General features: G+C 44.5%; 1 protein-coding gene across 2 annotated transcripts in view; it reads right to left on the bottom strand.

Annotated features, from left to right (window-relative positions):
* Positions 1-889: 889 nt before the first annotated feature.
* LOC134486705 (ataxin-8-like) overlaps positions 890-14174 on the bottom strand; it is a 30444-nt gene continuing 17159 nt past the window's right edge. The window contains exons 1-2 of one of the 2 annotated variants that reach the window (XR_010066041.1): positions 7207-8873; positions 890-1239 (exon numbers count right to left, since the gene is read on the bottom strand). Coding sequence is in view for 1 of the 2 variants with exons in the window: in XM_063286893.1 (XP_063142963.1) it covers positions 956-1239 (284 nt within the window). In the remaining variant the exon portion in view is untranslated. Of the gene's footprint in view, positions 1240-7206; positions 8874-14174 lie in introns of those variants that run through there. The other variant, XM_063286893.1, reaches the window with a different exon arrangement.

The raw sequence follows: 14174 nt of genomic DNA on the forward strand, positions 1-14174 counted from the left end.
GAAAAGAAAGGCAGATCTAGCCAAAATGTAAGAGCAAAGGAAAAATGGAACAGTGACTCACAATCACATCATTCCAACATGACGTATCAGAGAAATGACATCTGAGGACTCCATGGGCATCTCTGCAAAGCCAGTGGCATTGAGCAACATCTGTAACCCAAGGGTTTTATGGTGAGCAAAGTGAATGATGCATGTAGAATGTCCGTGCAGCTGTTCACACCTATATGGTGTTCCTTGAGGGCCATCTCCCACCGTTGTGCACTTTAATTCCTCTCAGAGTGGCCTTTAAACGGCCCAGCTATTTGTCCAGTCCTAGGAATGAACAGTGACATAGATACAAAAAGTCTCATTGCAGAGATGAACCATAAACTTCCTGGTAGTATGGCAAAGAAATAGGACAGCACACTGAAAGAAGGCTGTGCATTGGCTCAACGTGAGCCTCAGAGAGGATGGGGATCTCTGAGGCGGACGAAGGCATCCCAGACACAAGACCACTGGCATGAGCAGGTGAGTCCTTGCATGATCCCTCACAGCTGTCAGGCAGGACCATGGTGACAGAGCTTCTTGGAGAAGTAGTGGAGCTAATGCCACACAGGCATTAGCACCTACCATGAAGGACAAACTCCGCAGCGCCATCTCCAGAGGCTGGAATATCACCAATGGGTAAAGAGGGCCCATGAATAAATAGTCTGGGCAGCTGATTAAAACATACTTCACACTTTTGTTTGGAAATGAATCTTCCCTGTTGTTAGAAATGCCAGATCAAATTCTGGATGCCAGACTATTTCAGAGAAGTGTTTTTGCATAAGCATGTCCAAAGCAGTATTTAGGTTACTTTTATACTGAAAAAAAAGTTGTATGTGTGAGGTTCTAATTTAGCTGGGCTGAGTTTTTAAATTTATTTGACTTTATTTTATAAGCATTGATATGAGGGTGTCACACCATGGAAATGGAGTTACAGACAGTTGTGTGCTGCCATGTGGGTGCTGGGATTTGAACTCAGGACCTCTGGAAGAGCAGCCAATGCTCTTAAGTACTGAGCCATCTTTCCAGGTGGGCTGAGTTGCTGCTGCTGCTTCTGCTGCTGCTTCTGCTGCTGCTGCTGCTTCTGCTGCTGCTGCTGCTTCTGCTGCTGCTGCTGCTTCTGCTGCTGCTTCTGCTGCTGCTTCTGCTGCTGCTGCTGCTTCTGCTGCTGCTGCTGCTGCTGCTGTTGTTGTTTCATTAGTGAAACACGCATATCTATGAAAGAAGTAGGAGCACATGTTTGTGACAGAAACACACCACAAGAAACATGGCTCCAGAAGGATTATAGGAGCCAAAAAAGACGAGGACACCATGAGAACATGGCCCACAGAATCAACTAAGTTGGGCTTATAGGGGCTCACAAAAATTGAAATGATAATCACAAATCCAGCATGGGTCTGAGCTAGATCTTCTGCATACACCTTACAGTTGTGTAGTTTGGTGTTCTTGAGAGACTCCCAAAAAATGGGAGTGGGTTGTGGGCATCTCTAACTCTTTTGCCTGTGCTTGGAACTCTTTTCCTTCTACTAAGTTGCTGCTTTCAACCATGATATGAGGGTTTGTGCCCAGTCTTAATGTACTGTGTTAAACCATGTCCGTGGATATCCCTGGTAGGCCTGCTCTTTTGTTTTTCTTTAAGGAAAAGAGAGTTGATTTAGGGAAAGGGAATACAGGGGAGTGACTGAGGGGAATAGAAGGAGGGGAAATTGTAGTCAGGATGTAATGTATAAGAGAATTTATGAAAGAAAGAAGGAAGGAAGGAAGGAAAAAAGGAAAGAAGGAAGGAAGGAAAAAGGGAAGGAAGGAAAGCAGGCAGGCAGGGAGGGAGGAAGACAGATGCCTCAAGAAGCTGGAAGTGGAACACAAAATCTTTTGATGAAAATTGCTGCCAACATTTGCCTTAATGTTCAAGGCTTTGTGCCTGCAAAGTAAATGATCTGTGCCTTCTGGAGGAGAGTCACACATCCTGTGTGAATCCTCAGTACAGCACACAGAGTGTATGTACTCTAAAAGATGGGACCTAGGGAAGCCATCACAAATATGTGGAAAGATTTGATCCAGAGTCCATCTTCACAATGTCCTACAGATATGGAGAGGCACGAACAACTCACTACAAGACAGTCTACAGAGTTCCACAACAACCTTACTGGAGGGTAGAAAAGATCCCCCTGAGAATGCTATGTTCATTTCAGAAAAAATAAAATCGATAAGCAGAATGTTGCCTGTGACCTGATTTGTTGGCAGATTAGAAGAGTCTGGACTGCGAAGATAGCTTGGGTGGTAGAATGGAAGACATAACTGTCCAAAGGTCATTCTATCTGCTGTTGCAGAAAAATGCAGGGGCTGAGCTACAGCTCAGTCTGAGAAGTGCTTGACTAGCACACACTGGAGCCCTGAGTTCCACCCCAGCACCTCGTGAACTGGGCATTGGGTTACAGACCTGCAATTCTAACACTCAGGAGGTGGAAGCAGGAGGATGGAGTACTAGGCCATCCTCTACTACATAGTGAGTTTGAGGTTAGCCTGAGCTACATGGCACTTTGTCTCAAAAGAAAAGCTGTACAACAGGGGACAAGAAGCCAGAGTGAAGAATGAGCCTTTGGGAATCAATTACTATTGGTGACCTGGAGGCAAGCTTCCAGGTCATGTTAAAGATACATCAGTAAGAATGACCAGGAAGATACACCCAGTGCTCCTAAAGAGTTGTGTTGATGCTTAACTCATCAAACCTCACAACCACAGTGAGTCAGAAGCTGTTTCTGTCTGCTTTCTATATTAGAAGAACAAGGTTTGAGGGAATGTGCTGTGGTTGACTAATGGGTTTGCTATGAGAGTTAAGAGGAGTGTGTCAGGCCACACAAATTGCTGGTCAAAAAGAAATAAGTGCTAGAGCCGCACTGTGCAGCCTGAGACACAGTTGTTGCATTGCATGATTGACAGTCACAAAGAAAGTAGATTTTCAATGCTCTTACAACAAAAATTAACAAGAATCTGAGGTGATGAATATATTAATTGGATGAATAAAACCATTCAGCAGTGCATACCTGTGTTAGCCAGACAGCATATCATAAACACGTGTGCTATCTCAATACAAATTTAAAAATAAAATCATATAAGGTCAGTCATCATTGTAGCTCCCAGGATTCACGTGTCCTGGCAAACTAGCTGACAGGTACAATAGTAGCATGAATGTTCTGAGAATAACCAACCACTTTCTGATTGGATTTCAGACCCACTTCAGGACATGGAATATACACTTGTCACTGTTACTGAGGCCAAGAATCTGTGGTTAGACATGTCATAGGCTCTAAGGGAAGACCTAAGGCTATAATTCTGATAACTTGATATAGTATTAAATCAACTCCTAATGACATCATTATTTCTATAGATTAGTATATCTCCTATTCCTCAGCAGAGAAGTTGCAGTAAATGATAACTAACATGGAGACCCACGATTTGTCAACATACAGAGACTCTGAAGTGACCAACTCTAAATGGGATTTTGGTGGGTTGCCCTGGTGCTGTTTGTATTCTGATGTTATTTTGGTTTCCTCAACAGGGGCTGCCCTGAGGAGTGGATCATGTACTCAAGTGATTTCATGTGAATTTTCTCCCCATGGGATGTCTATATCACAACCCTCCTCTTAAGGCTCAGGTATCATTGCAGAAGAAGGACTATAATGTTGTAAGAGCCAAGGATAGTAGATGACTGCAAGGATACTGTTTCCCATGGCAGTTGCACATAAAAACACACAGTAGTTGCGATAGTGTGCATAAGACTTGTGCAAGTTCAATACGGACAGCATCCTTTCATGGAGGTGAGGAGTAGGCACAGGGTCCCATAGCTGAGGAGATAGATGCTGATAACTAATAGATGCTGTTAGAGGAAGAGTCAGTTTTCTTTTAAGGGTGTGACCTTGGTGGACCAGCTATGTCCAGAGAAGGTCTTACACTGAGGAGTATTTAAATAAGACAAATTAGACCCAATGGGTTAAAAAAAGAAGAAGAAGACATAAAGTTGGGTTGTAGGGAGGTAGGGGTTAATCTAGGAGGATTTGGGAGAGGGATGTGTAGGTAGAGAAATTAGGGTTAATCTGGGAGGCGTTTGGAGAGAGGTGACTATGAAATACAGTGCATGTACTTCCAAGAGAATTAAAATATATATTAATATGAATACATAATAAAGTAACACAAATTAAATAAATAATTTAATTTTTATTTATTAAAATTAAAAATTAGATAAAAAGTAAATTAAAAAATAAAGTAAACTCATTAGAGGAAGAGATATATCTCATTTAGTATAGGGCCTTTCCAGGATATCTGAAGCCCTCGGCTCAATTGTAAGACCTCGTAAAACTAGACATGGTAATACACACTTAGGATCTTAGCACTCAGGAGATACAGGCAGAAGGACCATCCTGGGCTACATAGTAATTTTGAGGGCAGACTAGACAATATGAGACTCCCAAAAAAAGACAAGAAACACAATATGCCATGAAGAAAGTAAGAAGCATGCATGAGTTCTGTGTCGTCAGAAAGGCACATTGTAAATTGTAGTAACAAGCAAACCAAACTGTCCCTGATGGGAAACATTCATTTTCTGTCCATCACAAGCTGCAGTAGCCAGAGGGATCAGGAGGAGCCAGGGGCCCAGGGTGGTCAGAATGATCACCTGTATTTGAGGCACAGCTGAAGAGAGAACTCTGTTTTATCCTGAAGGGACAAGTGCCATGGCCTGAGTGTCAGCAGTGGTTTCCACATCTATTCGTCAAGCAGAACATGGAGTGGGGTCACTGGGAAGCAGTGACCCTATGGCAAGATGGGGAGCTGGGCTGTGCAGGGCCACTCTACAGTTGCAAGCAATAGGATCAGCTCTTCTTGGTGGAAACAAGAGGAGGATTTCCCAGGAAAATACCAACAAATGTATCCCAGAAGGACAAGATAGGAGAATACCAGGGCCCAGCTAGAAGAGTGACCAAAGACACTGAAGAAAGAGTCTACTATCTCCATTCCACCCACTGCTACTAGCAAGACTGACTCAGTGGTTCAGACCACAGCCCACACAGTAGCCAGGAAGGACAAGTTACCCCACAAAGCCCAGATGGCATGCCATCAGGGTTAAGGGATGGGTCATTGGATAAGCCACAGGAAGTTTCACAGCAATTAGAGGACAAGAGGTGTGTATGCAGGCTCTGAGCCTATACCTATACTCATGCAGCCATGGGGGTGATATCTTACCCATACATGCTAGAGGCAGGGTCCTCTGGGCCCAAACATGGGCCATTGCAGTCATGCAAACATGACTGACCTCCAGAAAACCAGAGCCTTTGGGATGGAGAGCTGAGGTCCTAGCAAGAGGGTGCAAACAAGAGTACTTTCCTTGGATTCTAGAAGGACTTCCCAGATCGCCATGAGTTCAAGGCACCTGGGCTACACAGTAAGACACTGTCTTAAGAAGAAAAGCCAAAAGATGGTCTTTCTTATTTTAGATTTATTTTATGAGTGTTTGGATGGTGCACACACGTGAACCTGTGTGTTTGTGTGTGTGTGTGTGTGTGTGTGTGTGTCACACCCATGCCTAGTGTCTGTGGAGTTCTGAAAAGGCATCAGATCCCCTAGAACTAGAGTTATGGATAGTTGTGAGCTGCTATGTGGGTGTTAGGAACCAAACCCGGATGCTCTACCAAAGCAACCAGTGCCCTAAGATGACTTCTATAAAGCCCAAGCTATCAAATTTTAAGAACTACCTACAGTTGTAAGTTTGCCTTTTCAGTTTTGGACCATTCTGCAATTTATAACATGACAATTCTAGTAGATAATTAATTCAAAAGCTTACTAGAAAAAAGATGCAGAGATAGAAAGGCAGCCTTGACTAGCAGACACTTTATCTTAGTATGTTAAATGTTCCAGTCTATGACCCAAGCCTGGAAACCACCAACAAGACCAACCACTTGAGATATAAACAAAGAAATCAAGTCCTAGAAAACACACACACACACACACACACACACACACACACACACACACACACACCAGAAGCAAGTCCTGCTAATCACACACACACACACACACACACACACACACACACACACACACACACACACCAGAAGCAAGTCCTGCTAATCACTTTCACCACCAGCCTGAACCCCTTCCAGGTTTCACCTGACTCCACAGTATCACACAGGTCCTCCTGAGATCTGAAAGACCAGGAAAGTAATCTCACCAAAACTGTCTGGTGCCCAAAGCTGGAGAGCAAGCACCTTTCCAAACACAGATAGCCCCATCCTCCAAGCCACTCCTTCCGGGCACCCTTGCCTCCATCCTAGAGAAGTCTGGAAGTTCTGTTGCAAGTAATTATTCTAATTTCCTAAACCCACAAAGTCAAATTTCCCCCAATTAATTAGGTAATTTGTTTCTTCAAGAGCCCCCATCATGAATTACCCATTCAATAAACATCCAATGCATTTAATGTCTTCCGGTGACATCCCACAAATGGGTGATAACTACATCTGATGGGAATTTTCAGAGCTGATCAAGGTCATAGACTTGACTCCCTCCCACTCTGCTGACAGGAACCTGAGGAAAATACTTAGGAATTATCCATGTAATAAATCTGCCTTTTGGAATATCACTGACCACCAGGTACTGTGATTTTTCCATTGCCGTCATCCTTGATGCTTGGTTTATAGATGAAGGGATAGCTCAGAAAATGACTGTGGAAATATTCCAGCCAGTTGCCAGCAGCCTGTCTGACCTTCTAAGATATGAGTATCCTGCAAGAACCATTTTGAGATGGTGTGAACATCACCATACTTGTTCAAAGCAAGCTAGAATGTTCCTTGGGAATCATAATTCTGGGTCACACCACATCTTATTAACCTCAAAGAGGGACTGTTTCTTAAGGAGTAGAAACTGCACTCTCTCTTTTCACAATGTTTTCAAATTTGGATGTTAGAGATGCTCTTCAGGAGCTGGTTTGAATCTGTGGGACATGTGCCAGACATCATTCTGACATCTACAGGTTCTGTGACATGTGGAAACCACCTCATGTCTCCAGCCTGGTGTCCATTTTATAAGAGTAGATGATATTAGGTATTCTGTAGGGCCGTTATAAGAGATGAAGCTCACAAACATGAAACACAGAAGCCAGAGATGATACCCAAACACCTGAGCTGAATTTACCTTTCAAAGGTCTTCAGACATAGCTCTGGCTGGTGCAGATCTATCTACAGCCTCACATGCCACTGATACTGGAGACAGTCACACTGAGCATCAGCGCCGAGCACACTGGTACATACATCCATCATGCCACGTCCTAGAACTGCATGAAGATACAGAAAAAGATAGATGAAAAGATGGACGGATAGATGATAGATGGACGGATATATAGACAGACGGACAGACAGACAGACAGATAGGTCAATAAATCCCACTTCTTTCTAGAAGCCCCTGTTCATGGAGTCTCTTAGAATTCGGCTACCACAGGAGTGGTTAGGGTTGAGGAACTGGGTATCAGCAACTGTCAACACTCCACTTGCCTCTGACCATTTTCACATGAACTTTGGAAAACAGCTCCTGAAGTTTCCAGGGAGAACAGTGGGGGACACCTACTTCTTGTGGTGGGGGTTGGGGGCTGGGGGTGTGCACATCTCAGCACAGAATGACTTCAGGTTGCGGTTTTTAATCCATTAAATCAAGCTGTGTGTATGGCTGTTGCAAAGGATTAAGGATATGCTATTTGTAAAGCGAAGGAGGTGCTCAGATGAGAAGCACACAGGAACACAAAGCTTGCCAATTAAGTCTCCCAGGAATAACACTGTGTGGTGACGTGTCTGTGGTAATTTATACTTAATTATATAATTTTCTGATGCCCAGAAGGTACACACAGGCACAGATGAGCCAATGACAAGTAAGGCAGTCATTCTGTGAGGTCACTGGTCGTTAACATTTAATTGTGTCCCATTAAGAAGCAAAGCTTCTTGATTTGCTCTCCTTCATGCTTCCCAGCAGGTGCAGTGGGGAGGTGAGAAGTCGCAGGAGTTTGTGGAGAGAGCAGTTTCCTGTCAGGTTCACCCAGCCCTCCCCACCCATTCCCAAGAAGTGTCTGCTAGGCCATGAGAAACTCGAGGTGTGTCCCCCATCTTTAGCAGCTCTGACCCACACATAAAGATAAGAACTGCTGGAGGTGGTACACGATTACCTGTTGAACTGTGCGACCACTCCCTCTGAGTTGCTCAGGAGCCACTGGGCAAAACCAGCCCAGCTGGCAATTTGGCCAGTGCTGGGGAAAGGAGAACTTTCTGAATGTTCATGAGAACCAGTGAGCTGACCTGGTGAGGGGTGGGGAAAACCTCTGGCTCCAGGGCTGTGTGTAGAAGAAAGGAGCCTCAAATTCCTGAAGGAGGGCAGCCCCCTGCCCCACAACAGCAGCAAAAGCCAGCATGGGAACCTAGGAAATTAACGCAGGCCCTGAGAGGGGAATCAGGTTGGCTACTTCTGGAACACTAAGGCCACTCAGGTGAGTCACAGACAGAGACTCCTCTGGGGGCTCCTGGCTCTAACACCTCTACCAGTGCTTAAGTCCCAAATGTTAGACCCAGGAAAGACCCAGATAACAGGAAAATATCACAGCATATCTTCCACCCGTTGTCTCTGGTGTGCACAGTGCAAGTGGCAGCAAGGCTACTTCCTCACTGGCTGTTTTGGCTCTGAGAGCTAAAAATATAAAACAGAAACTATTCTGGCTGAAAATGTTCCCATGATGCAGTTTGAATCCACCAAGACCTCTCACTGGCACTGTGTAATGTTCAAGTAATGTTTTTTAAATAGTTTATGCTATTTGTTCTTTGAGGATTGCGTTCATATATACAAAGTATTTTGATCATATCAACCCCTCATTCCCTCCCCCAACTCCTTCCATACTACCCTTTATATATCCCCTTCCAACTTCATATTTTCTTTCCATAGTCCACAGAGCCCAGTCACTGCTGACCTTACTTATGTGCATGGGTATGAAGCCAACCACTATAATATGGTCAACCTACCAGGAGCTACTTCCCCAAAGATAGCTGTCAACCTCACCAGCAGTCTTCAACAGTCAACGCTCCTCAGCTAGGGGCTTCATAAATCCCTCCCCTAACCATGCTGGAGTGTTGATGGGCTTGATCTTATGCTGGTCCTGTATAGGCACTCATGGCCACTGTGAGTTCATGTGCTCAGTGGCCCTGACATGGCCCGAAGCCAACATTTCACTATGGCGCTCCCCAAGCTCATCTCTTATCGTCTTCTGAAATGGTCCCAGATCCACAGGAGAGGAGTTGAATAGGTGGAGTTGGCAGTTATTCATTCTCTAAACTCTGATTTTTAAGAGTGAATTTAAGGTTTGTTTTTCTTGCTATGACTGTTGTACTCTGATGGTGTGTGGTTCAAAATTGAAAAGCAGGTGTCTGGGGAGGACAGAGCTGGAAGAGAAGCTCCCTCCTAGTTACAGATCTTACCTGACCTCACCTGACCTCACCTGACCTCTCCTCCTGCCTCAACCTCCAGCACAGGACTGCCTCCCGAGACCCCTTCTCACTGGTACACTGTCACCAAACCCAAAATAGAAAAAAAGAAGTCATTAATTGTCACCTGAACAAGCCCTGTATATCACTGTGTGAAGAAACAGGCTCTTCTTCATAGACATAGTTCAGTCAGAATGAGGGCATCTGAGTGGGCCCTCCAATATAGCTAGTGTCCTAGGAAGAGGTTAGCACAGTGACAAAGGGAGACCTTCTAAGGGGCTTTGTCACTGCTGAGTGCCTGGTGCTTGGAACCAGTTGATCAGGACCCTCTGCACATGTTTGCCAAATAAACAATGAGGTAGCAATACCATCTCTTGGGAGTTGTGTGATGTAAGCCGTGTCTTCCAACTTGACAAACCTCTCTGAGGGAAGGGCCCCCAGGAAGCCCAGCAGCAGAGGCAGGACTACATGCTGGCAGTGCTGGTATAGAAGAAAGGTCCTGCCACCAAAAACAGCCTGAAATCAAATCTGGAACTCCCCAGAAGCTGAAGCCCTGGTAGCTGTAGGCCTCCACACAGGCGTGTGTTCCAGGTGTGTACCAATGATAACTGGCCATCGTGCTCCCGAATGCCAAGCCTAAGGATGAGAACAGTCCTTCTCCACTGCTCTGTCTTTCTGCACCTGAACATGTCAGGGATCTAGTGCCCAACTGAAACTGGGGCTTCTGAAAACACTTCTGAGATAGCCTAGGCCAGCAATGTGAGCCGTGAGATCTACACTGTTAATGGATATGCTAATGGTCATAATTACAGTGGTCATTAGTTAACTGACCCTAAGAAGTGCTATCTAGAGGCTCCAAGATGCAAAACAGTGAGTTATTAAATAAGCAGGGTAGACACCCCAGGCACGCCCACCTGGAGGGGCAGTGGTAGGACAAGTATATGGTGGAGAGATGGAAAAGAGAAGCTGTGCAGAAGTTTGTGTATTATGGAGATAGGAGAACTGGGAACACAAAGGTGATACAGAATAGCCTAATGTGAGTAGCCTGAGCTACCACCAGAGTCCATGGGAAAGTCCTGGCCAATGTTGCCAACAAGGACCATGTCTGGATCTGTGTCAATGTCTGTGGTCCATATTACCACCAAAGACCATGTGGACATCCCTGGTCTGAGATGCCTCCCAGGGTATGTTCCAGGGCTGCGCGGAGCTGGCCCTGCCCCCTTGCCTGTACAGCTTGGGAGAGCTGGCCCCTAGGGTGTGAGAGCAGGAGGGTTGTCCCTGTCCTTCATTGGCCATGCAGTGATATGGGTAGAGAAGAGATCCTCCCTCCCTCACTGCCTGCAGCAAGCAGAAGAGCTGACTCTGCTCCCCTGCCTGGGTAGTGTGGAGCCCTGAGCCTGGTGGTGTGGTTGCTGGAGAACTGGCCTCGCCCCTGGGGTAGTGCAGGAGAGCTGGTCCTGCTCCTCACCAGCTGCAACACTTGAGAAAGAGGGAGCTGGCCCAGATGGTGTGAGTGGAGGAGGGCTAGTCTCACCCCTTGCTGACTGCTACAACCAGGAGAGCTGAGCAAACCTGGCAAAGTGGTACATCTGGCCCTGGTGGCCTGGGTGCAAGAGAGCTGATGAACTGAACAACTCAGCAACCATCCAGGCCCAGATCCAGAGTTTTGAGTTGGGTCGCCCCAACATCTACCCCATCTATAAACTGCTAGAGCACATTGGGAAGCTGTTCCTGCAGAGCCAACGCTGTAGGATCTCCATGACACAAGGCAACAACAGAATACCTAAGAGGAGTCCCGGTGAGGATCCAGTACTGACAGTGTAACAGAAGCCAGAGGCCTAGAACCAGACAAATGATTCCCTGCAATAAATAGCAAGTAAAGCCATTTGGGCAAAAGAATATATTGTGTGACACACTGTGACATACTGCAGCTTCCACGGTGAGATTTCATTTTGGTTTTGTTTTAACTTTATTTGGGGGTGGGGTGCAACAGTGGAGAGTGGGTGGCTATGGCGGGAAAGTAAGATGAATGGAATTGGGGCACATGATGTGAAATTCAAAAAGAATCAATAAAAAGTTACTATAAAAAGAAAAGGAACTGCTTAGGAAGCTTCAGAAGTCTACCACCTGACATCCTGGGAAGGGTGAGATTCCCTAGCACAGTCTACTCCAGAGCCACACAGAGAAGATCGCTAAAGCTGGAGACCTGGCTCTGTGGATTGAGAGGCTCCATTGGCTTTTGGTGGATTTGTCTTAGTTTGCTTTCTGCATCTGTGGTTAACTCCATGGCCAAAAGCTGCATAAGGAGGAAATGCTTGTTTCAGCATGCAGGTTATAGCATCATTTTGAGGGAAGCCAGGGCAGGAGCTCAAGGCAAAAACCTAGAGGTAGGAACTGAGACGGAGACCATGGAGGACACTGCTTACTAGCTTGCTACTCACAGCTCGCTCTTGCTTTATTATACAAACCAGGCCCACCTGCCCAGGTGTGGTTCAGCACACAGTAAGCTGGGCTCTCCCACACCACTCACTAATCAAGAAAATGCATTCCAGATTGTTTACAGGCTAATCTGATGGAGGCATTTTCTCAACTGAAGTTTCTGCTTCTCAGATGACAGCAAGATTGTGTCAAGTTGACAAAAATCTAGCCAGGATAGAGTCCACCAATTCATGCAGGAGCAAACAGAGCCAAGGGCTTACCTGGCTATCAACAATGAGTGTTGTTTCTCACTCATGTAGAAATTCGGGGAGTATGGGCTTCCCAGGGGATGGGGGGGTGCTGAGCCCCAAGAATTGTCATTCACCTTCTCTATCCTCTTGAGCTTTAAACACATAACCAGTGAAGGGAGAGAAGAGAAGTAGGATGAAGAACCCAGAATAATCTCTCTCTCTCTCTCTCTCTCTCTCTCTCTCTCTCTCTCTCTCTCTCTCTCTGTGTGTGTGTGTGTGTGTGTGTGTGTGTGTGTGTGTGTGTGTGTGTGTGTGTTTGCATCCATATCATGGTGATGTCTGGCAGTGGATCTCTGAATTTGCTCCCATCTGATGCAGGAAGAATAGTCTCCAATGAAAGCTGAATAAGGCACTGAGCTATGAATATAGAAGAATATCATTATGAATCATTTTATCACCACGTTTTTAAGACCAGAACTATTTGGTTTTGTATTCATCTCTGGGATGTCTAGTCTTTGGTTCTTAGTAACCCAAGGAGTGTTGACTGGGTCTTAAATCAAATCACACACTAGTTGGTTATGCCCAGGCTCACAGATTGGTAGGATTAACATAGTTAAAAATGGGCATCTTACCAAAAGCAATCTACAAATTCAATGCAATTCTCATCAAAATTCCAACTCGATTCCTTATAGATCTTGAAAGAGAAATTCTCAACTTCATATGGAAAAAAAAAAAGAAAACTCAGGATAGGTAAAACAACCCTGTACAATTAAAGAAAGAACTTCTTTAAAAAAGAAAGAAAGAAAGAACTTCTGAAGGTATCACCATCCCTGATTTCAAGCTTTACTACAGAACAACGGTAATAGAAACCACGTGGTATTGGCATAAAAACAAACAGGTTGGTCAACAGAGTCAAATTGAAGACCCAGAAATAAACCCAAACACCTATAGACACTTGATTTTTGACGAAGAAGTCAAAACTATACAATGAAAAAAAGAAAGCATCTTTGAAACTTGGTGCTGGTCTAACTGGATGTCTGCATATAGAAGAATGCAAACAGATCCATATTTATCACCCTACACAAAACTCACATCCTAGTAGATCACACAACACAAAAGTGTACACACTAAAGAAGAGAAAGTGGGGAAATATCTTGAACACATTGGCACAGGAGACAACCTCCTAAACATAACACCAGTAACTTAGGCATTAAGATCAATAATTAATAAATGAGACCTCATAAAACTGAAAGGCTTCTATAAGACAAAAGACACCATCAATAGGACAAAACAATAGCCTAAAGAATGGGAAAAGATCTTCAACAAACCTACATGCACCATCTGAGGACTAATATCCAAAATATATAAAGAACTCCAAAAATTGGACACCAACAAACTAAATAACCCAATTTTTAAAATGGAGTACAGAAAAAACTAAACATAATTCTCAACAGAGGAATCTCAAATGGCAAAGCAGGTCTTAAAGAAACGTTCAATGTCTTTAGCCATTAGAACATGCACATCAAAACAACTCTGAGAGTCCATCTTACGCACACCAGAACAGCTAAGATGAAGAATTCAAGCAATAGCACATGATGGTAAGAGTATGAAGCAAGGAGAACACTACTCCATTGCTGGTGGGGGTACAAACTTGTACAACCACTTTGAAAATCAATTTGGTGGTTTCTCAGAAAACTAGGAATAGTTATATCTCAAGACTCAGCTATGCACTCCTGGGCATATACCCAAAAGATATTCCACCATCCCACAAGAACACCTCCTCAACTATGTTCATAGCCGCTTTATTCATCATAAAGAATGGATAAAAAAATTAATGTGGTACATTTAAACAATAGAATACTACTCAGCTATTAAACAAAGACATCATGATACTTGCAGGCAAATTGGTGGAACTAGAAAATATCATCCTGAGTGAGTTAACCCAGACCTAGAAAGGCATGCATGGTATGTACTCATT

The sequence above is a fragment of the Rattus norvegicus genome, chromosome 4 (assembly GCF_036323735.1).
Source record: "Rattus norvegicus strain BN/NHsdMcwi chromosome 4, GRCr8, whole genome shotgun sequence".
Taxonomy (NCBI): domain Eukaryota; kingdom Metazoa; phylum Chordata; class Mammalia; order Rodentia; family Muridae; genus Rattus; species Rattus norvegicus.